General features: G+C 42.8%; 1 protein-coding gene across 2 annotated transcripts in view; it reads right to left on the bottom strand.

The window, feature by feature from the left end:
- BACE2 (beta-secretase 2) overlaps nt 1-18,896 on the bottom strand; it is a 56,187-nt gene extending 37,291 nt beyond the window's left edge. Inside the window, exon 1 of one of the 2 annotated variants that reach the window (XM_064525269.1) lies at nt 18,159-18,896. In XM_064525269.1, the coding sequence (XP_064381339.1) occupies nt 18,159-18,473 (315 nt within the window). In that variant the 5' untranslated portion in view covers nt 18,474-18,896. The remainder of the gene's footprint in view (nt 1-18,158) is intronic. The other variant, XM_026121507.2, reaches the window with a different exon arrangement.
- Nucleotides 18,897-22,567: the final 3,671 nt, after the last annotated feature.

Raw genomic sequence — 22,567 nt, 5'->3', positions numbered from 1 at the left:
AACATCAAATAGCACTTACTGTATACTGTCCTGCTTCAATAACTTAACTTACCACTATGTCTTTAATTTTGTTAAGCCTTCCATTGCTGAATATTGTTGTATTTCAACATCAGAAAACATTTGCCTATTGATCTGTCATCTTGTTTCATTCAGCAAAGTTTCATCTATCTGTGGTTCAAGCACAAGCCCCATCTGCTTGTTACAGCAAGTAGCACCAGTACGACGTCATCAACACTAGTCATTATCTATGCCTCATTTAGCTGCCTGGTGAGCAACAACCTGAAGTTATCTACCATGCTTTCAGAAAGCGACTTCCTTCCCATTTTCAAGGAAAAGTGATAAAATGTGGCAATCATTCAATTTTTGTCGCACAGAGGCAAATAGCATCCACTAGCAGGCAAAGACCTTACCTCCCTTTGACCTATATCGTGCTCAGACTTAGTAATGCTTTTCTTCCCTGTTTTAGTTTGAAGTCTGATGGAGTTTCTGGTAACTTCCAGGAAAAAAAAAAAAAAAACAAAAAAACACAGACTAGAAGTGCATAATGTATTTCTTTGAAGAAGCTCTCTGCATGGTTTAGCATACGTAGCCTTTTGCAGGTGTGGAACCATAGGACCTGTATGCAACTCTGCTGCGCTGCTGCTTTTGATGCGATACCCTAGGTAACCCAAACTGAGCTAGTGATAATCTTCATCCCCATCCAAAGACTAATCCATGGAAAAATCCACTACGGTTCTTCAAGTTAATAGGCCTGATCCTCTTAGGTCAAGCAATAAAGATTCATCACTGGACACAAGAAACCAGACTGAAAAAATGCATTTGGCTCTTCATCCCTGCTTGAGCTGAGGCAGAGAAGGAAAAAACAAAAAAAGAAGGAATAAGATCTGCACAGTTAGCGCCGTAAGTACAATAATCAATCTCATTCAGCCTTATGTTTACTCTGGGGTTCAGTCAAAATCCTAGCGATAGGCAATTGATAGCTCCCCCAGCACAAGCCAGCAGACCAAAGACGCTGGCTCTGTAAGAGTTCATCATGAAAACTACAAATGATCATACCTTCCCTGGGATTTTAACTTGACCCAAGAGCGCCCTTTTCTTTTTCCCTCTCTCCTTTCCCCAATAAAGACAGCGATCGTTCCACATTACTGACATTCATATGCTGTTCAAAATCTTGTCCTGCTGTGCTTTCATGATTTCTCCCACGCACACACTTAAAATAGGGTTTATAGTCCTACTCTGCTTGATGGAGTATGCCACACACTGAACTATCACAAAGTAAAAATGTTTTTCTGTCCATATTTGGAGACTATAAATAGGAAGCATCCCGTTACTGGCTCATGAGCTGTTAGCACACATCATGATGTACTAGCTTAGCAGAAGTGCACCCCATCTAAAAAGCCCTGAACATGTAAAATCTCTTAACTGCCCTTCTTTCTTATTTTGTCCCACACATAATAAACCTTCCAGAAGGTAATTTGCTAGACAGTGCTTAAAAAAGGTGCAAAGAAGTGTGAGGTTTCTTGTTAGGGATAGCAGCTAGAAATAATTTGGGTAACAGCTCTTCTTTTCTAAGCTGGTTAACAGAAAGAAAATTAGTTGGCCATTTAAATACTGCCTCATTTAACACAATGATTCCTAATTATATTGTCAGCCCATCTGGCAAGAATTGCTTACAACCATCACGCAAAACAGAAAACACACTCTAGCAACTATATGCTGTGTTTGCCCACAGTTGTTATGTGTTATTATTGGCATAGGCTGTCAGTCAGGTTCTTTAAGCAATTTGTTTCTACAAATTAATAATGTTAAAATACATAGTTGCTTTTTAAGCATAGAGTGACTGTACACTATTTACAGTGTTATCTGGAATTAGCATTTACAGCCTACTTTCTAACAAACAAATTCAGAACACTAAGCTTTAATACAGATTCTTCATCTGTTCCTTTCAAGGTAAAGAAATAAAACTGAATTAAAACATGAATTAGAGGAATTTTTGGAAGCAGGTCTAGATGTAGAGGCCTGCAAAGTTGCGCATAAACCAAAAAAAAGCTCCATAAAGACACACTCCCACTTACAGAATGATGTGTATTTTGCTGATGAATGCTGAGCAGGTAAGACTGAAACCAAAAAAGAGGTAAGAGTTGGTCACTCTGTACAAAAGGGTGGCACACTGCCACAGGGAGCTGGGACAGGTAGGGGGTCGCGAATTTTTCACTGCTCTTAAGCGGTTCCCGGACCAGAGCTGCCCAGTCCTCCTTACTGCAGCCATCAACAGGAATCCACAGAACAGCTCAGCTCTTTGACTGACAGCTGTGCAGCCCCTGACGAGGACAGAGAAAGACTCCACCTAGAGCCAAACACCTCTCTGCAATTTGGACTATGTGATACTTAACCTTTGAGAAGGAGGAAAGGGGGAGGCCTGACCATTACACAGAATCTGGAAAGAGTATCTCCTACAACACTTTGAGGGAGGTCACTTCATATAAGGAAATAGAAGCATCTTTGCTACTCACCCTCCAACCCCCTCCCATAGTGATAAGTAAGGTTTAAACATGCAGCTAAGATAAGAGAAGCTGTGTGAGAAAGAAAAATGGAACAGAGATTAATGATTTTCTAATGCAGTTTGTTAAGCAGGTGGTGCCACACCATTTCACTGCAACGTCACACTTAGGACACAGAGGAAGGTGATTTACTGCAGCATGAAAATTTGACCAGATCAGAAAGTCAAATGTATCACAAAAGATAATTTCTGCTTTGGCAACCACAAAAGTTTGTCAGGGAGACCGTGGTGTATTTATAGATTCTGGAATATGCAGGTGAACAAATTGCAAATGGAGATTTTTCAGCACTGAAGCACGTCAAGCCCACCAGAACATCTTTGGCATTTGCTGTCATTTCCCTCATCATATATTCAGCTGGCTTCAGGACTCAGGATTTGATCCTACATTTACCTGCCCTTATACCCACTCTCTCCCCACCCCCAAAACACACATCTATCACTGGATATCCTCACATCTGCACTGGGCCTAACAGAGGACAGTGTCTCTTGCCCTCAATCTTCTTATGAAGTGAACCACTAGAGTGGAAGAATACTTTTTTTCTCTGAAAAGCAATAATCTTTTTCTTTCCCAGAAGATAACAGTACTACCTGGATTAGCCAATCTATCCCCACCTAAGAGTGCTGCGTGCTTCTGTAGCTGAGATTTGTATTAAAAACACAAATGCTAAGAATGAGTGATTGCTCTGAAGTATAAACTTGCTAAACTAAATTGTGAGTTGAAATATGAGCATCTAACTCTGGGACTGATGAATGGTCTTTCTGAACAGAAATATTACAGGAAGTGCTTTATATATATTATCATTTTGACAATAAGGGAAGGCTATTATGGTTTAAAGACAAACAAGTAGTCAGCCAATCAATCCTGGTAACAAAGCAAAATACCTATTCTTCGTTCCTGCGCTCTCCTTTCTGCCAATTCCTTTAGTTTCCTAAACATTAACATTCTTTCTGCACATGCTGTCTCATGTGGTATCTTATTTTTCAAGCTGAAATTTATTCCCTGTGTCTAGATTTATCATATAATACATCCATCCTATTCATGGTATATGAACATGCTTTGCTGCTGAACGTGAGCTATTACTTGTTTATCTTAGCGCTCTGCGAAACGTAGCAATTTTGTCTCATTGCCTTCTCAGAACAGATTAACTATTTTTTCCCCAGATACAAGTCCCTCTCCTGTGCCACAGACTCACTCCCCCGACAACAGACAAAGAATGTAGATTTGTGAAGCAACTGCCTTAGTTCACCTTGAACTGAAGCAATGTCCTGTTCGAGGCATTGTGTTTGAAGGAAAACTTGGATTAGTTAAAGTTCCATAACAACAATACTCTAGAGGTCTAGAAAAAATCTCGCCCATAAATAAACATCGGAAAGCTTGGATCAGTTTGAGAAAACACAGAAAAACTGTGACAGTCTTCTGACAGGCACATGGTTGTTGCAGAGACCCTCAAGAGCCATAACTTGTAGAAAAAAAGGGACTGTGTGAGCTGCCTGCTATCTTTGCACAGCCTTCCCCAGGTTAACCAGCAAGGCATGTTAACATGAAGCTGATAGTTCTTACCAAGAGCAGCAAGGTACTGAAGCACTCACAAAAACTGAGTGGGGGAAATCTGTATATTTACTATATCTATACTAAACGTGTTCTTGAACTGATAGATTACTGCATGCTTAGATAAATGGAAGATTTCAAAAAAATACAAACAGCCCCTGAGACTTAAGAATGAATGGAGAAGACATCAGACATTTGCACCTAAGTATGCACAGAGCCCTTGTTAAATCCAAAAGCAAGTTTCCACCTTTAAGTAGGTGTGTAGGAATTAAATCCATCCATTTCCCACTAATTACAGTACAGCACTGACGAGACAAGGGAGACCGCAAGCAGAATGCCCCTGGGACCCACTCTCACACTGAACTGCAAGACTCATTAGGCTTCCCAGTGTCCACATAGCCTTCGTGTAGAGGGACAGGCCACCTCCAAATTCCCTGCCTAAATTAGTAAGTGTCTCATGCTGAGCTGACTCCCCCTTCCCCAGTGAACACTGTGACCAAAGGTGTGGGAAAGAGCACTATTAATTCAACAGTTGGAAAGAAACTGGGGAAACGCCTGAAGCCTCTCTCTACCATCAGCCCGATTCTCAGAGATACGCTTGCGACTGCCACTACGAATTTCACAGCTCAAACCTCTTCCTTGCTTGGAAACCTGTCAGTGCAGTGACCATCGAACAGAGCTGTGGAGTGTCGCTTGGCGGGTTTGGAGCCCTTACAAGCAGAGGTGGCCACATCACACCGCTTCCAGTGCATGGAGCTACGGGCTCTGCATGAGGACCTGTGGGCAGGGAGAGCTTATAGCACTGTTGGAAAGGGGAAAACAGAAATATGGGGGGAAACAGGTTGCCCAGCTGTGCTTCGCAGTACAGGGGCATGTAAAACACGAGCCAGCAATAAACAGGTAGCTCCTCTCAGTAAAGCTCTGTACACTTGCGCCCTTGTGTTTAACCACAGCCCGTCTTAGTTCATACCTGAAGTAAAGAAAACAGTCTAGCTGTTTCAGTTGACCTGAAGCTAAACCTTCTCTGTAAAAAAGACAACAACCATCTGCCTAAAAAAAAAAAAAAAAAAATCCATCTCAGGTGTTAGGTTAAATGTCTGTTATGTCTGTTCTGTTTTCCAGCATTTCTTAGTGCATGGTACTTGCAAAAACCATAGTTCTATGTCAAACCATTTTAGAGTTTCTTAGAAAAAAAGGAGAAAAGCTTGACTGATCATGCTAATATACTACCTTTCAGAATATGGTATCACAGGGCTTTATTTTTTGCTTTGCTTTTTTTTTAAAGGAAATGAGATCAGTAAGCCTGTGTTAATGTATTATATCCAGTGAATGATTATAGTTAAAAGCTGCATACAGTTTAGAATTTCAATTTTCTGAGGCTTTTGCTCTCCAAAATTAGCTTCTCATTTATTTTGTCAGGTCACCCTTTTCTTTAGCTCCACTGTTCATTAGACTCAGAGAAACTGCTATTTGGAAAAAAAAAATGCATTTTGAGTTCTTTCCTATTCTTTACCTAGCTTCAGAAGTCATGTATTGTTAAAAAAAAAAAAAAAGAAAGAAAAAAAAACTTTGAAATGAGAAAACAACTCTCCATCTGCAGTATCTGTAACACTGAAACTGTTTACACATTTACACAGAGCCAAGCTGTAGCTAAGTAAACTCAAGAAGGCTTGAACTGACTAATCTTCAAACCTTCATCAGGTTGTACAAGCTTCTACACCCTGAGTCACTGTCCATGTTTACCGTGCCATTTGGAAATAATGGAATTAATCAAAGGCTGTGTTTCAAACTTCAGCACAGCTTATGAAATCTGTTCCTAACGTTCTTGAGTGTAGGAGAGGAGGCATCTCTAACCCCACGGTGCTGATGTTTTATCAGTCTCCTTTTTGCCAAAGACACCACAGTACCCTTACCTTCTTAGTGGTGGGCAGAATTGGCAGAAGGCTCTCAGAGGACAATCGGTCTCACTCCTGTATTCTACGTCCACCAAAAGGGTCTCCCTCATGCCAAACGTGAACTTCAATCTCAAAGTTAAATTAAACCCTGGATTTTAAATTGCATTAGAGATGTGAAACTAAGTGCCAAAGCTGCTTCCCCAATATTTGAGAAGTTTTTGAAGAAAACTATCAACTTTGAAAAACGCTGCACTTTGGTGACAGCTGCGAGAAAAAGGCAGTTTGCAGGACAACAGTGAGAAAAATCTGTGTTTTGAGGATGCTGTATGCTGGGCCTGATCTCAAAATTCAGACCTTCTTCCCTCCTCTCTCCCCATCAACTCACACTTGTAGCAACATGAGTCTTCTCAAGGTTTTTTCCCCCTCTGTCAAGATGTTAGTTTTAGAGACAGGTGTTTGTTAGTAAAGGTTTTTCAGAGCTTGGAGAGCTGTGAGAAGGCAAGGTGAAGGAAGGACAATCCTGGCGTACCAAGTTGAAATGTTCTCCCCGGAACGCACTGTTCTCATCCAAGGTGCTGCAATAACACAGTAGGGCCGCTCATTATCACATTGTTGAAGCTGCACTGACTGGTTTCAGAAAGGTCTTGCTTACATTTTTTTAGTGCTCTTCTTACAGTGGGGCATGGGGTGCTTATACATCATTTTTCATCCATCCTCCTAAAACACCATAGTAAAACCAAAGCGGACGAGTATTGCCTGCCTTGAATTTTTCTCCATCTATCCACTGGAAACGTGAAAACAGCAACCTTCTCCCAAAACGGGATAGCCAATGGAGAAGATGAAATGAGAATCCCTGCCTTGCCCTTCAAATTGAGTTCAAGGTTGTAAAAATAGGCTCTCCCTCCTGGAGACAAGAAAAAACAAGTGGCAGTCTCACATTTGCACAGTGAGATTCCTGGATTAGCCAAGACCATTGGGGGTAGAGAGGTCAGGCAACTACCACACTCTTCACAAAATCAACTATGCAGCTCCCTGTATTTCAAGTCATGATTTCCCCTATAAAAATGCTACAACTAGTTCTTCCGGACTGGACTTAAAGCACTGTTAATATTTTAATGTCAGATAGCTTTTACAGTATTTTGCCTCGCTAAATTGGGGTGTTTCAACCTGGGGAGTGGAAGAGACTGGTCCCTGCATTTACCCATCCCCTGCCTGCCATGAACGACCTCCTCCCCACGTACCACAGTAGCCTCCACCTCCATCTCTCTCCTTCCTCCCAGAAACAGCTGCAGTCGCAACTTTTGCACACTTACTGGGTTATATGGATGTCAAAGGAATGGGACTGGGTCAGCTGCCGTGGCAAGGGGGATGGAAAGAGGGAAGAACTCAGAAAAAAGACAAATCCAGCTACATCAAGCACCAGGACTGAAACTGGGCTATTCAGACTGGATTCATAGATAGAAAAGCTGCCGCATGTCTCCTCTGGGGAAAAAGGTGGTGGGTCAAGCAGCCTGCCCCTTGGTCCGTGCTGTGCAAAACAGCCATGGGAACGTATGCAAGTGGCCCCAGGTCCCAGAGCACAAACACGGTGATGAAACTCCACTGTTTTTATTTCCCTGGTAATTAATAAAGGGAGTACACCAGACAGAAGGCTTTTGCTCCTCATTCTATCTGACCTATTTAGGATATTACCAAAGAGCAGAATTTGATTGTTATCGTCAGTATTTCTCAGAATTATACAGTGGAGTTCAAAGGCATATACAGAAAGCAGCTTTCCACTCCAAAATACTAGGAAGAACTATCTGATCGGGGGCGGGGGAAGCCATTGAGCAATCTCACAATAATATGTCTGATTTATTAAAAATAAGAACAATCTTTCTATTTATTCATATTTATTCTAGCATTTCTACTTAAAAATTTGGCAGGGCAATTTAAAAGGCAGATCTGATTTTCAAGTGAAATAACATATGATTTTTTGTTGTTGTTTTTAAAGAAGCAGCTTTGCTCCCCCTGCTCCTGGGCTCGTTTATTTCTCTCTGTCCTTCTCCAACATGCACACTTTACTCTCTTTACCCTGGCTAATACTGTAGAGGCAGCAGCTCTGGGAAATAAACTAGCTTTGCCTGTAGCTCAAACATCATTACAATTGTTAACTAAGTTCCACTATAAAAATCTTTATTACACAGGAGAAGGCAGAGGCTTGCAAGAACACAGCTTTATTTTCAGATACCAGGCTGAGCTTGTAGGGCAGGAAGTTAAGACTTCTTTATTCTCTCATGTTGACAAAGTCTGATCTCATACACTGCAACGCAACACAAAAGAGCGCTTCCTGCTACTCTTACATCCCAGCATCAGCCGATACATAGGACTAACCTATCTACTACTAGAGCCAGGAGTTAAAATCCATCATGCGATAATGGTATCTCAGATTCCACAGCAGCCCACAAACGCCAAGATTTTATGTACTATGTAGAAGGCTTTTCCTAAAGCCCTTGCAGCAAGTACATTGACATTGCTGTCTATATGCTAAAGTTTATGGTGTTCACTCTGGTGGAATTCTAAAAGTTTGGCCATCAGCAACAGCAAATGCTGAACTGCACTCTAGATGTGAAGAAAGTTTCCAGACCTGAATAAAATTTGTAGCTAATACCACTGGTATTTAGTCACTTGTCAATAAAAGGCTAATGTGAAGAATCAGCTGAGTGAAAATAAACATTAACTTTAGCTAGAACATGCAACTCTCCAACATCCATGTCTAGGCTGCTGAAAAATTTTCTGATTTTTTTTCCTCCACACATTAGTTATCTCAGCAGTCTGAATGCCAAAATCTAGCACTTTGCATCATGTGAAATGTTTGTGTTATTCCCCAAAGGACTTTGCATCCATGAAGTAATGACAAGATTATTCTGAGGCAGATAAACTGAAGCACTGTGACTGCATCAGATGTTATCTTGCTATAGCATTTCTCAGACTTTTAAAAAGTGTGACCACCTTTGGACACCTCTGTCTTATTTGCAATTTGAGAGTTACTGAGAAGGAAAAGAAAAAAAAGAATAAAAATCTCTTTATTTATATAAAAATACCAGCGGGACTGATGAATCGTTTTCTGACATGCCTCACATTTCACTCCTATGTGTAACAGACACCTACTAGACAGAAAAGTGAAGGAAAACATAGTTCTTTCCATACCATGCTTAAGCAGTGTGATAATACTGCCCTGAAGACCTTCTAAATTGGTATAGCACATTCTGTCTTGAAAAGATGCTACTATTTTTAATTTTTTATGCTGCAAACACTGGCAGTCAGGGTTGCTGTATCAACAGGTATCATAATGGAATTTTGGAAGCAATATTTTAATTAGGTAAAAAATTGAGAGAGAAAAAAGAAACTCCCTCAAGATTACTCAGTCAAAGTCTCAATTTGGAAAATGGATCTGAAATCTGCAATCCAAATAAACACCCTAGTATATTATTTTCTATGCCAAAATCATATTGCCAAAGGCAATCTTCAAAATTAACTTCTGCTGATCTGATATACATTTTTTTCTTCTCTTTAATGCCACATAAATTATTCTGGGTTTTGGGAAGGGCAGGGGGTAACCCAACCTTTCACATGATCTTTTTGGAAGTAAGCCTTTAGTTTCCAGAAAAGCCCCAAACAGCTGATCTTCTCTGATATGAAGATTCCTATGGCAGCAAAATAAGAAACAGAAAGAGCCCTGGTAGGGGAAAAATTCTCATATCTGGCCTTGATGTGAGATTGAACACAAGCCTCAACACTGTGGGAGCTTCTGAGGCACTGATCTGCAGGCTATTCTCACAGGCAGATCCACAAACAAATATCAGGAGGAGTTATCTGGGAGATACCTGCGAAAATGATCCGATTACTCTTTCCCTGTCAAATGGCAGAAGCCGGCCTTTAATGAGAGAAGGCTTGTGTTCAGTCCCTCAAGTTCAAAGGTTACTCTCAGTGCTCAGTTGACTCATTTTCTTTTTTCCTTTAAAAAAATTCTAATGAAAAAAGTAGTACTATCAAGCAGTTTTAGGTTCCCAGGAATAGATTTGTTTGTGTCTTTAAGTGGGAGAAGCTTAGCAAGTGTTACTGCAGTATTAATGCCTTTCCTCTTTTAAAATAAAACTGGACTAGCAATGATTTTATGAGACAAACATTTTCCCTAAACACATGCAGCCTAGCTTAACAGCAGTTTTTGGTAGTAAGTAGGTACAAAAATAAACCAATTGTAAAGCAATATAAAAATCAACTAATTTTACTACACACAAGCTGAGCAAGGAAGACGGCAAATAAAAGACTAAGACGACAAATTTTACAAATAATTTTTTTCCTAATATAAGGTTATTAGTAAGCAGAGGTAAAGGAAAAAAAGGATTGCAGAGTGCAATTATTGTCTTGACAGATTCCCTTCCAAAAGGCCTTTTAATTATGATGCATTAATCTTATTTGATGAATTGTAATTTTTACATAATAATTGTGTAATAATGTATAATGTATATATGAATAAGGTTTTTTTTCCATCTAGCATATTTTTATCAAAATTCCCTCTCCACCATACCCCACAGGTTTTATCTGTCTGAGGATGACTGTTGCAAAACTGACACCACGAGGTGGAGCATCTGTCCCCCCGCCCTCTCCCCAAATACTCTTAAAAATAAAAAGGCAGTAAGAACAGAAGGAGGAGGTAAAGGCAAGAAGAAGAACGAGAGGACAACTCTGAGGGAGGAGAGAGAAGGAAAAAAAGGGTAGTAATATTTTAATTTTATCAGCCTTTGGCAAAAGCAGGAGTTAACTTAAGACTCTGGCCTAAGGTCTTCTGAAGGCTCTGAGAGGCACGATGCTAAAATGCGATAGCTGAGAGAGCCCCTTCAAAGGGCCAGGCAGGGTGAGTGGTAACACTTTCAGCTGGTCAAATTTTCTTTCCAAGGGAGAGCAGTTCAGCAGCTCCTTAGAGAGGCTCTCAGGTGGTTCTGGGCTTCAGTCTTTGCTAGGTGCTGCACAGCGCACCCATCCACAGCCACAGCAAAACCAAAACATAGGTAATGTAGACCTGCTCAAGCTACCTTGGGTGCTGCTAGCAAAACAGGGCACCAGAGCAAAGTTCATTGTATACTGTAAAGCTGTCCTGAAAAGTGCAGTAGATTTCTGGGGAGACGGTCACTATTGTCACAACCAGACTATAACCGGTACCCAAGGCAGCTAGCTTATACTTTCTCAGTTATTTAATGCTGCAATCCAATCACAGGAGTGACTTTAATGCAAACATATCCAGAGAAGAGGAGCTAGCTAGCTAACTTGTTATTTTAAAAGAGAGGGAGTTTGTGTGTAAAAAAATTGCAAATAAAATCTATTTTAGTGCTAGGTTATTTCAAATGCTTTGAAGGACACTGAACTAACAGACACAAATTCAAATTTAAAACTTTTTTATTTTAACAGCAGTCTGTGGAACATGCACACCATTTGCTCCACAAGCTCAGATTTACATAGCAAAAGTCAGGCTGAAAAGCAGCAAGAAGTATGACAGTCCCATCAACTGGCTAGAAAAAAAACATTCCTTCTTCTTCAGGTGTATGATACACAGATTTATAGAATAGGACAGCTATATGCTACCTCCTTTACTTTGAAGACTTGATCTCAAGTCCTAACCTGGGCAAATACAGGAGTAACAAATTCCTTCACTTATGTACACCAATTATGAAAAAATGTGTATTTTACAGCAAGTGTGAAAAGGGAGAGAGGTATATCTGATTTATTCATATGGAGATACACATGTGCAGAGGTGCGTCATCATACAGCTTCATTTTTCAAAGGTAGCTGTGCTTGACAATGACCAGACAACATTTCAGCTCAGACTTACTTCACCTATATCAAGTGAGAAATTTTGAAAGATAATACTGTGGAGGTAAAGCATATTAGCTAATGTGCCCACAAAAACAGTGTCATAAGTGCTTTTCACAAAATATAAAGACCACTGCAAAATGCAGTAATTTTAAAATTAGTCTTGCTAGAGACTATACCTAGAGCTACCTGCCCTCTGTTCAGAACTTAAAAAATACAGATTCCGTAATAATTCCAACATACTAGAATGCCATCTTGGCTTTCTTATGTTCTCTGGCTATCTTTAGTCTCATTTCTCCCCCAAATCCCAACTGATTTACTCCTTAAAAATAGGCAAAATTGTTATTGGCTCGCCCTCTGCTTTACAATTCCCAAATGTTACGGATGCTTTTGCCCTCATAGGGAATGAACTGCACAGAGCACTTAAAAGAGTGAACCTAACACCCCTTATCATCATCATCGCTGCTCTTCACAACTAATCTTCTCCTGTGACCCACCTGGAACTGAATGCACAATTGCAAAGATCAAGGACATTTCCCTTGAGGAAAGTAAGTGCCTTTAAAGGAGTACTCCTCAGAGAAGTGAGTGCAGCTCTAATCCAAGCTATTTACGCGGAGAGAGGGGCATATCCCAAGGACTGACCACAGCAAGCCTCTCCCATTCAGTGCCACTCTGCACATAGACATAGCAGGTTATTACAGACCACTTATAAATACACCCAGGCAAAGCCTTGCTACAAAATTAACTGTGCTCTAGTCTAATCAGGGCAACTATGTTGTAATTAATGCTTATATTTTGGTTATTTTTATAGTCCAGGCTCCACTACCTCCATGCAGCGATACAGCATGCTTTTGTGAGGACTACTTTTGTACAGAAGGAGGTGCCAGAGTCCTAATGCATAAAAGCAGGTACATTTCTGTCAACCAAAACCTGGTATGTTTGTTTTGTCTTTGGCCAAAAATAGACTACACCACACCATTACATCACAAACTAGCTGTCTCTTATAACTTTCAGCTCCTTTTTTCTTTTTTTTTTTTTTTTTTTTTTTTCTCCTGGGAGCTAACAATGACAAAAAGTCTACCAAACTCATCATTTAACAACAGTAACATTTTGGATTTCAATTGTAGTTTCATCAGAGGGATCTGGAGGGTACACTGCCACCACAAAATAAGATATTTTGAGTTAGGCCATGGTACTTGTGTTTGCTCAAGCCTTCTTGTTTCTCACTTTCATAAAAAAAGCTCAAAAAGCAAACACAGAAGACCCACATAATTATTTTAAAAATAATGAGACTGAGTGAGAGTTTGCCTTCTGGCATTTAAACCTTGAAGGATCATATTGTCAAAACTTCTCCTTGTATCTAGAAAGATGGTAAACTCTCTTTCAACAGAATTAGGAAAGTGGTGCTTAGCTTCTCAGGAATAACAGAGCTCCAGAAATCAGGTCCTTATCACTTAATACAGCAAGACCCATGAAATGAAGTGATGAAACTGCAAGAGCAGTTGAATCTTCCCCCATGATCTTTGTTTCTTACAGATCTCATGAATTAGAACTATCAGCAGTTAAGCAAGAGTGACTGCATGTTTAGAAGTTGCTAATGTATGTGTTCATCACCTTCAAACTATCAAGCTGTAATTTGTAAGAGTCCAAAACAAACTCGAGGTGTGTAACACATTATTCCTCTTTTTCTTTGGATTGGCTGGAAGAATATGAAGGAAAGTTAACCCCCCCCCCCCACACACACACACACTAATTACATGGAAATTGGACTTTGTGTTTTGCCATAAAGGCCATTAAACCCAACACTTGCCTTTAACCTTAAAACTTCAGTGTGAGTTTACAGGACTGATTTTTGCTCACCTCCTGTACAGAACAAACTGCCATTAGGTAAAACAATAAACAAAACCCCTTTGTGCATGGAATGAAAAATTGAAACTGAAACTTTAAAAGGGACTCATGGTCTTCAGAGCTTAAGTCAGAATCTATTATGCCACTAATCAAACCATAACTGTATCATTTGGGGTTCTCAGGAGGCACATGCTCAGCCTCCCTTTGCAGTGAAATTGCAGGAATAATGTTTACATGGTCTCAGTAAAACTACAATTTGGAAATGCACTGGGACTGGCAGTACTTCCACCACCTCACACAACAGAGACTAGCAGAACGGGCAAGATTAAACAACGGTACTTTCTATGCAATCACTTAACGAAGTTCAGACGGGCTTCAGGAAAGCTGGGAAGGACATGAGATGTTTTAAGAGTCTGACTGTTCTGTTGGTCAGAAGCTTGTAAGAGAAACAAAGTTAATATGAACAAAAGTGCCCTGAACACAGCAATCCTCCCTGCCCCCAATGATCTTTCACTCAATTCATCACAGTGCTTATAACCTCAATCTTGAGGCAGGCAAAATAATAAAAGATAGAGCAAAGGAAGTTCATCAGATTATTTAAAGAAATAAGAAGTAAGAACCATGCACACAATTCATATTGGGCTCTTGCCACCTCATATTTAAATCTCTGAATTGGAAAAATTGCACCCATATAGACAGGTATAAAGCACATAATCCATCAGAAGTAGGCCACATAATACAGCCATGTCATAAGAGACAAATATATCACACCCTTCAATATAATAGGACTTTTTTTCCCCCTCTTTTTCACCTTTCATGTAATTCTTAAGCAGAGCCGCAGGTCTACTCTGAGTATTAGTGGGAGTAATGACAGTTGACACTGAGCTGGTAGCTAGTCTGGGGACCCAGCATGAGTAGGATACTGTATTATAAAACTGGAAATGGTCAGAAATATTTTGGTAGAACCATGTTGCAAAACTGCCATTGTGAAATTCATTTTTGTGCTGTGCTCATCTGCTATGTGACAAATCAGAATACAAATGGAAGCCAAGCTGTGTTAAAAACAAACAAACAAAAAAACCTTTAAAGGACCTGAAAAGCAAAATTCTTTTGCAGTAGCTTCCTCCAAGAACAGAAATTAAAAAAAATTGCTAAAAATGCAGTTGAGCAGTAACACAAGTTCAATAGCATTCCATGAAACAAAACATTTATTCCCAACACTGGCGAAAGCACAGTGGGTGGTTGAGTGCCTGGGCAGTACAGTGACACTGAGTCAACAGGGCAGTAGGCCTAGATAAAAAAGAAAAAGCCAGCAGATGCTGGGGCACAAACCATTACTGGGCTAGATTACATTTCTTTCACTGCATTCCGTCACTGCAACCATGTCTACTACAAATCCTACGTCAGTAACTTAGAGCAGTACAGTCCTATCTTGACTAGTGGCTAGTAGTCAATATATGACGGTAGGCTCACAGCACTAATCACATGCCGTTTCAAACTTACCAGGCACCAACATTATGACTGTAATGGTGACACTAATCTTGTGCCTCTTTCTACAACCAGCTATGTGGTCTCTGCCCACCACTGTCTTGTTTCCGCTTACACTCCCTCCTTCCAAGGGTGTAAGCTCCTCCCAAGATGTTGTATCCAGCAACAACTCCGCTGTCCACCTTTCTGCTCCAAGAGTGTGGAAGGGAGCCACGCTTTAACCCTTCCTCGTTGACAGTATTCTTCTTTCTCCCTGGCAAAACATCAGTGCAGATTTGTAGGGTTGGCAGTCCTGGGAGAGGACTGAGTGAGGAAGGGAGTTAGGCCAGGGGGAGTCCCACGCCACAGGGGTGCGAGAGTAAAGCATGTCTGAGCATCCCTTTACGCTGCACCTTGTAACATGGGGCAAAGTGGGGGGGGTGGGGGGAGGAGCAAATTAAGAAGAGACATCCTTTCTACCTGACCAGAACCTACTCTTGACTCTAGTGACTACTTCCCAAAGAGTTTAGTATGATCCCAACACTTGGCAGTATCAAGATACCTGCTTTTAGTATCAGCACTGTGAAGGATTCAAATAAAACCAGCCTGCAGTGGCAAGCAACTTTATACCACTTACTGTGAAGCAGAGAAACAACAAGTATGTTGGTGATCTTTAAGTCTTCCAGTTTTGGGCAGGGTCCAAGATACAAATTCCTTTCTATCAAAAGTAGAAACCAAATTTTAACTGTACTGAGTCACTATACACTGAGATTTTAATTCAGAAACAAACATGTTTATAACTTTACTTACAATCTCGGTGGGCCTGCTCACGTGAACAGAACTTCACATGTGCTAAACTCCAGTAGTGGTCTTTTAAATAATTAACTTTGAAAGAACTCAGAACTAGTTCAAAATAATACAAGCTTGCAACCACATTTAGAGCTTTTTTCAGATGGAAAAACATCAAATCAAGTTTATCTGAATCCTTATGTCACTTGTAATATAAGAAATACTAGCTGTTAAGTGTAAGTGAAGTCTCAAAGTGCACTGAGGGCAGCACATTTCTCCTGTTAGACCTCCAGTTACATTATCAAAAGCCTGTCCCAATTTTCCTTTTCCATTTCTTTCTATTTGAGAGTCCCCCACGACATGTAAGGGGATGATAAGCTTTCTATTTACTTTTTCTACCTAAAATTATTTTTTAATTTAAGACATACTGAATTGGATTATTACTCCAATCAAATCTGGTATCTTGATTCTAGCTGAAGCCAATATTGAATGTTCCCTGGAGTAATGAAGAACACATACTGCCACACTAATAGAACTAGACCAACATGCAGTGAACGCCACAGAGGAAAAACTGTTTCATGGCCTCTGTGGCTACTGGGCAACACCTCGATATTTCAGATCTGGTTAGCCTTCTTAACTACATTTATTGATCATAAAACAATGCAACCTTTTTAAACACATGCATTGATCCTACTGTCATGCATTTCACTTAGAGTGATAATGTAACCAATCCTCTTCTTATATATCCAAGTGTTTAAAAAAAAAAAAAAAGATTTCACAGAAGTCCAAACATTTAACAGCTGAACAGTCCCTGTTGGCTAGGCATTTGAAGATTCATTAGCTTTTTATTACAGAGAGGAGCTAAAGCAGAAGGACTTTCGCATGCACTGAGAATAACACATGGACCAAAACTGCAGAAATATATGAGAAGTTCTGACGCAAAGCCCCAAGGGCTCTCAGGAAACTAATCCCCGCTCAGCTGACTAGTCATCCCCACCAAGCAGGCAGCAGTGCTTCTCGTGGCATCTCATGACACAGATGAAAGAGCAATTAGAAAACTTCAGAAACACTGCTGAAGACAAATGAGGAGATTTAGGGAAATACACTCTTTGCAAAGGATATTCAAAACATATACAGGCTCTGTATTGTTAATAAGGATCTCTCAAAAGAAGCAACTCTTTTCGCCTAGTAATTGCTTAGCTGAGCAAGAGTATTTTGAGTGATTTTTACGGGGGCACTGGGAGTACCTATCAAACCACCCAGTCACAATGCAAAGCAGCCTTAACAAAAAAATAAACCAACCAAACTACAACTCTCAAATACAATCATTTTGACTGACAGCACAACTCACTTCGAATCAAAATGACATTAAGCAGCTTGAAATAAGAGTTCCAGCTCTTCAGGATTTCCTTACAATTACCATGCCAGGGAACATTATTTTTTCCCCACAAAGTGCCAATGAATGAAAACGCAAAAAAAAAAACAACCAAAAACAAAAACAAAAAAACAAAACAAAACTGAGACCTATGCAACGGCACATGGCGTGCGCACAATATAACATTCTGTCGTTTCCCTTGTTTTTCTCCACCTAACGATACCGGCTGGAACTTAAAAGGGAGCGCAGGAAGAAGAGCCTCTAACTCGGTCCTTTAAAACTTGCCGTCACGGCTCCCCTGTGTAACATCTGTAAGTAATTCACCGGCACAGACACCACGCTCAACATCTTACAGAGTGGGTGGGGGGGAACCCAGAGAAGGAGAGAGAAAGCCAGCTTTGCTTGGCTCTGGACACAGTGAGGGGAGCTTTCTAGTCCTCCACACCATTGTGTGTGTGTGTGTGTGTGTGTGTGTGTAGCATGTCCCTCTGAAGAGTGCTCCAGCCGAGCCCGCGCACAATCACCTCGACTTTATTAAAGGATTTAGCAGCCCGCGCGATAAAGGACGATATTAATAAAAGTTGCGTCCTGCCCTGAATTAATAACTCCGCCGAGGCGCGAGGCCAGCACCCCGTGAGCCGCCAGAAAAAGTTGCGTCTGGGGGAGCGGCAGCGCCGGCCGCCCGCCGACCAGAAGTTTGGGGCACCCCGCCCCTCCCCCGCTAACGGTTCCCCCGCCCGCCTCCCCCCCTCAACGGCCCCCGCGCCCCGCCCCCGCGCCTCGCCGCCGGGCGTCCCCGGGCCGCCGACCCCGGCCCGCCCCTACCGGTTGCGGCGGGGTCCCGATCAGCATCTCCAGGTAGTAGCCGCGGCCGGAGTCCCCCTGCAGATTATCCACCATGGCTAAAAAGTTGAGGGTGCCTCCGGGATCCGAGGCCAAGGCCAAGCCATCCGTGTCACCGAGGGGCTCCTGCTGCCGCCGGCTGCTGCTCGCCGGCCTCAGCAGCACCGGGGCGGACGGCGACCCACCGGGGGCGGCCGGGAGGGACACGCGGAGCGGCAGGGAGAAGAGAGCCCGGCAGAACCCCGCGGCGCCGGCCAGGAGGAGCAGGAGGCTGGGGGCAACCAGCGACGTGCCCATCCTGGCGGCAGCGACGCACTTCCCAACTCAAGCGGCTCAGGCAGGAGGCAGCGGCTGCCTGGCTGCGGGACTGGAGCAGCCGAGGAGGAGGAGGAGGAAGGAGGGAGCGGCTTCCCCACGCCCCAGCTTCATCTGCCCCCCTCCGAGCCGAGCTCCTCCTCGCACGGGTTTCTCGCGTGCGGCCCCCGCCGCTCCTCCTGCCCGGGGGCCGAGCGAGGAAGTTGCCCTCCTCCCCGCAGTGCCCGCCGCAGCCTCCCCTCCTGCCGCGGCTCGCAGAGAAACTTGCTCGGCGCGGCACAGCCCGCAACTCTTGCTAGCGGATGTGACGGGCCGCGGCCGGCGGCGGAAAAGTTTCCCAGCGCCTTAAAGGGACGTGGGCAGGGCGGCGGGACGCGGCGCCGCGCCGCGAGGCAGCGGCAGCCCCCGGGGCTTGGCGCCCTCCGCCCCCAGGCCCGGCGGCCCCCCACCCTCAGCGCTGGCGGGGCCGCGCCGCCGTCTCCGGGTGCGGCGGGGAGGGGAGCCGCGCGCCTTCCCGGCGGGGCCTTTCAGGGTCACCCGCCACCCCCGGTGAAGTTGCCCCTAGAAATCCTCCCCCGGGCCGCGCTGCGTCGGCCTCGGTGAGGCAGCACCTGAGGACCCGGCGGGAGCGGGGGCGGCGGGGGACGGCCGGGCTCGTCCCGCCTGAAGGCAGCCGGGCGGAGGACGGAGCCGCGGTCGTGTCACGAGTGAGGGGGAGGGCGCCGGTGTCTGAGCAGGGAGCCGGCCCTGGGCGGCTGCCAGCCGGGGCTGCTCGGGTGCTTCCGCGCGTGTCCGTAGGAGCGTCTGGCTGCGGTGTAGGTAACAGCAGCCGGCGTGTTAACAGGGGCGGCGTTTGTTGTGAAGAGCGGGTATGGGAGCAGGCTGTGTGGGGAAATTCATTTTCGGTATTAACGCCAGGCTATAACAGAGCGAAGCGTGAAAGGCATCCGTTTATTAGAAAGACTGTGAGGCTTTAAGCGCCTTCATCACGTGCGGAATGAATAATGATAATCCGGTGAGGCTTTTAACGATGGGAGCGCTTAGGACAGAATCAGTCCTTACACCTCTGGAGTAATGACAGCGCTAGACAGATAATTAGATAGAGCAGACAGTCCCAAACCCTTGAAAAACAATATTGGACAAGTCCAAGCAGAGTCATTTTGGGGTTGTTTGTTCCCTTCTCCCTTGTCTCCCCCGCATCCTCTATACTACGTAAAGTGAAAAATGTTCAGCCAAAAATCATGCACGCTGTCAGGTCCCCCTGACCAATTTGTTGTTCTAGGCAACCACCTGTTCTGTTCTTGTGTATAAACCTGCTCAAAGTTGCACAGACTGGGAAGGAGAGCTCTCCCCTGCCATAGAAAACAGCAAGGGTTCCCTCTTTTCCTCAATATGATGCCTCCCAAAACATTTCCAAGTGTTTCACATGCATTAAATGATGTATCCCTAGGAGGCAGACAGTACTGTTGCTCACTCCTGGGGAGAGTGAGCAAGCTATTTGCTGGAAAGGTACTAAGGTGAGGCTATTTTCCATTAAAGAGAAATCAGAGCTTCCCTGCCCCTGCTGAAAGGAAAGGGGGGGGGGGGGAAGGAGTTTTCACTTTTTTTTCACTGATATTTTCAGTAAGTCACCTCTGTGTTGTGACTCAGATTCTGGAACCCTTCCCCTCTCTGTGTAACTTCTCCTTTACATCATTTCAGTGCCTCTGGTGTAGTTCAGTGCTTTCCCGTGCATGCACAGCACGAAGTGGACGTGGTCCCTGCCATTTTCCCTGCTGCCTGCAGAGCTCTCCATAGGGAGAAACAGACTGGAGTGCTCTTAGCCCTGCTCTGCTGTGGGTGGCAACAGAATTGTCCTGACTGAGGACTTGAGAGGGCATAGATGAAGTTTACACTCAGAAGAATGTTTTACATGTAGGAAACTACACCTACTAGTAAAATGTGAAGCTGCGCAAACCCCCCTGGCCACAGGAAGCTTTTTACTTTTCTGACAAGTAGGAGAGTGAAATATTCCAGTCCTGGTGTGCTTAGTCTCACCTACTCTAGAGCATGGAGCTGGAAAACACTGCTTTAGAGTGATGACAGCTGAATATGTGAGGGAGTGGCACCGTTGCTCACCAGAAGAGGTTATCTCTGGGGTTCTACAGTAATGTTTTTTTCTAATGTAAGAGGGATAGTAACAGGTTATGCTGTAAGGCCTGTCTAGTCATAGGTGAAGCTAAAAGGGAATGAAAAGGTTAGGTTTCTTCATGAGTGAGCTGAAAACTAGAGAAATGCTCCTGCCCTTTTGAAAAAGGAAATGTGAAAAGTAATCAGGAGTATAATTGAACACCCCCTCAGAGTGGTAGGGATATATTTATAACAGTGAGCAGCTATATACATTTTGTTTTAATTCTTTTACAGTACAGTAAGTCTTCCCCCTTGCCACTGTTGCTAAGATACATTACCGTACTTCTGGATAAAGCAATCCCAGTCAGTGGAAGTGTATAGTTTTCAAAGTATAGCATATTTTGAAAGATACAGCATAACCTTTAAGTGTTCAAGTGAAAACTTGTCTTTTTGTCATATTTAACTGTTTGTTAAAAGTTTTTGTCCTGTTGTGCACAGGCCTAGATAAGTCTGGTAGTATGTGCATCTCAGACAGTTGCTGCGTGTGGAGTGGTGTATGCATAACCTTTCTGTGCTCCCTTCACATTATCACAACAGGACTCATGTTCATACAATAGTGTATTGTGTTGTTTCTGTCTTGCCTCATCTCTCCTTTATTTACCTAAGAGACTGGTAAGGCTGAGACTGTACCATGTGATTGTACAGGTGAGTAGTCCTAATGAATTCATGAACAATGGCAGGAATGGGTCTTATAAGAGCAATGTAAACAGCTGTTCTTGAAAGAAGACATTATAAAGTCCTCCCAGAGAGCTGAACATAACTATATCCAAAACATTCCTGAGAGAGGAAATCATCTGTATGCAGTGCAACTACATTCAATATGTACATTTATTTGTTTGTGTACCATATACACAAAATAAATGAAATGCTGGAAATAGACACAAGTTTTAGTGTCTGGTCTCCTTGTTTTCTAGAATATTTGGAGAATCTTCATTTCTCTATTTTTGTTATTCTAAGTATGTATTCTTTGAATAAATAATTTCTTAATCTTTAAATTTCAGCCTATGCAAATTGGTATTTTTAAACAGTCATTTGTTCATGTGTAAACTTGAAGGTGTATCTTGCCTTTGATCCAACTCTGCGTTAACTTATTTTGATGGAATTGTTGTGCCTTAAACCTCAAGCCACTCCAAAGTGAATTAACCTTATTGCATCTGTCTCTATAGCATAACCTTCCATCTGTGTTTGCAGAATACAACATATTACAGACGTGGAACTGCTCTGTCTTATGGACAAGGCATATTAACAAGTCAGAGGGACAGTAACTATACAGCAATATTATATCAAGACTGTTGGGAAAACAAACAGGAATAGAGAAGAAGCCTGAAGGCAGAGGAAGTTCTCAAACTGATAGGAATAAAGACACTCTGGATGACTAAAAAGAGATTCTCTCTTTTCAAAAGAGAAAGCTATTAGCTGTTCAGACTGAGGCAGTCCTCTGCTGTCCATCTGAAGAAGTCAGGCTGACCTATGCTATCATTAAGCAATAATAAGAGAAGACAGACACAGAATACAGACTTCTCTTCTAAAATGCCTTTGTCTAATTTCTGTGCTCCTACTATTAATCAATACGGTTTTAAGAAAACTGATTGCTCTTTACCACGAATTGTACACTGGTACAGAAAGAAGCCCAGCTGATCTGTGGTGTAGAAATGGTTAATTTGCAGAGTGCAGTAGTCTTAAGAGGGGGGAGATCTTGTTCTTCCTGGGCCTAACTGGGAAATGGCCTCCTCTGTCTGTGGTTGTCTTCTTTCAGTCAGCCTTTGTCATACTTTGGGCCTGATCCAGTGAAATGTTGCTGGTAAATGACAGAGCAGCAAACAAGCAAGCAGCAGCAGAGGCCACATGGTCTGGCTCTGCTGCGTGTCTGCCAAGGCAGAATGTCTTTGAAGGCAAAGAACAAACCA

This window comes from Dromaius novaehollandiae, chromosome 1, assembly GCF_036370855.1.
Source record: "Dromaius novaehollandiae isolate bDroNov1 chromosome 1, bDroNov1.hap1, whole genome shotgun sequence".
Lineage (NCBI taxonomy): Eukaryota > Metazoa > Chordata > Aves > Casuariiformes > Dromaiidae > Dromaius > Dromaius novaehollandiae.
The sequence above is the reverse complement of the archived record's forward strand: the minus strand, read 5'-3'. Positions and strand labels throughout refer to the sequence as shown.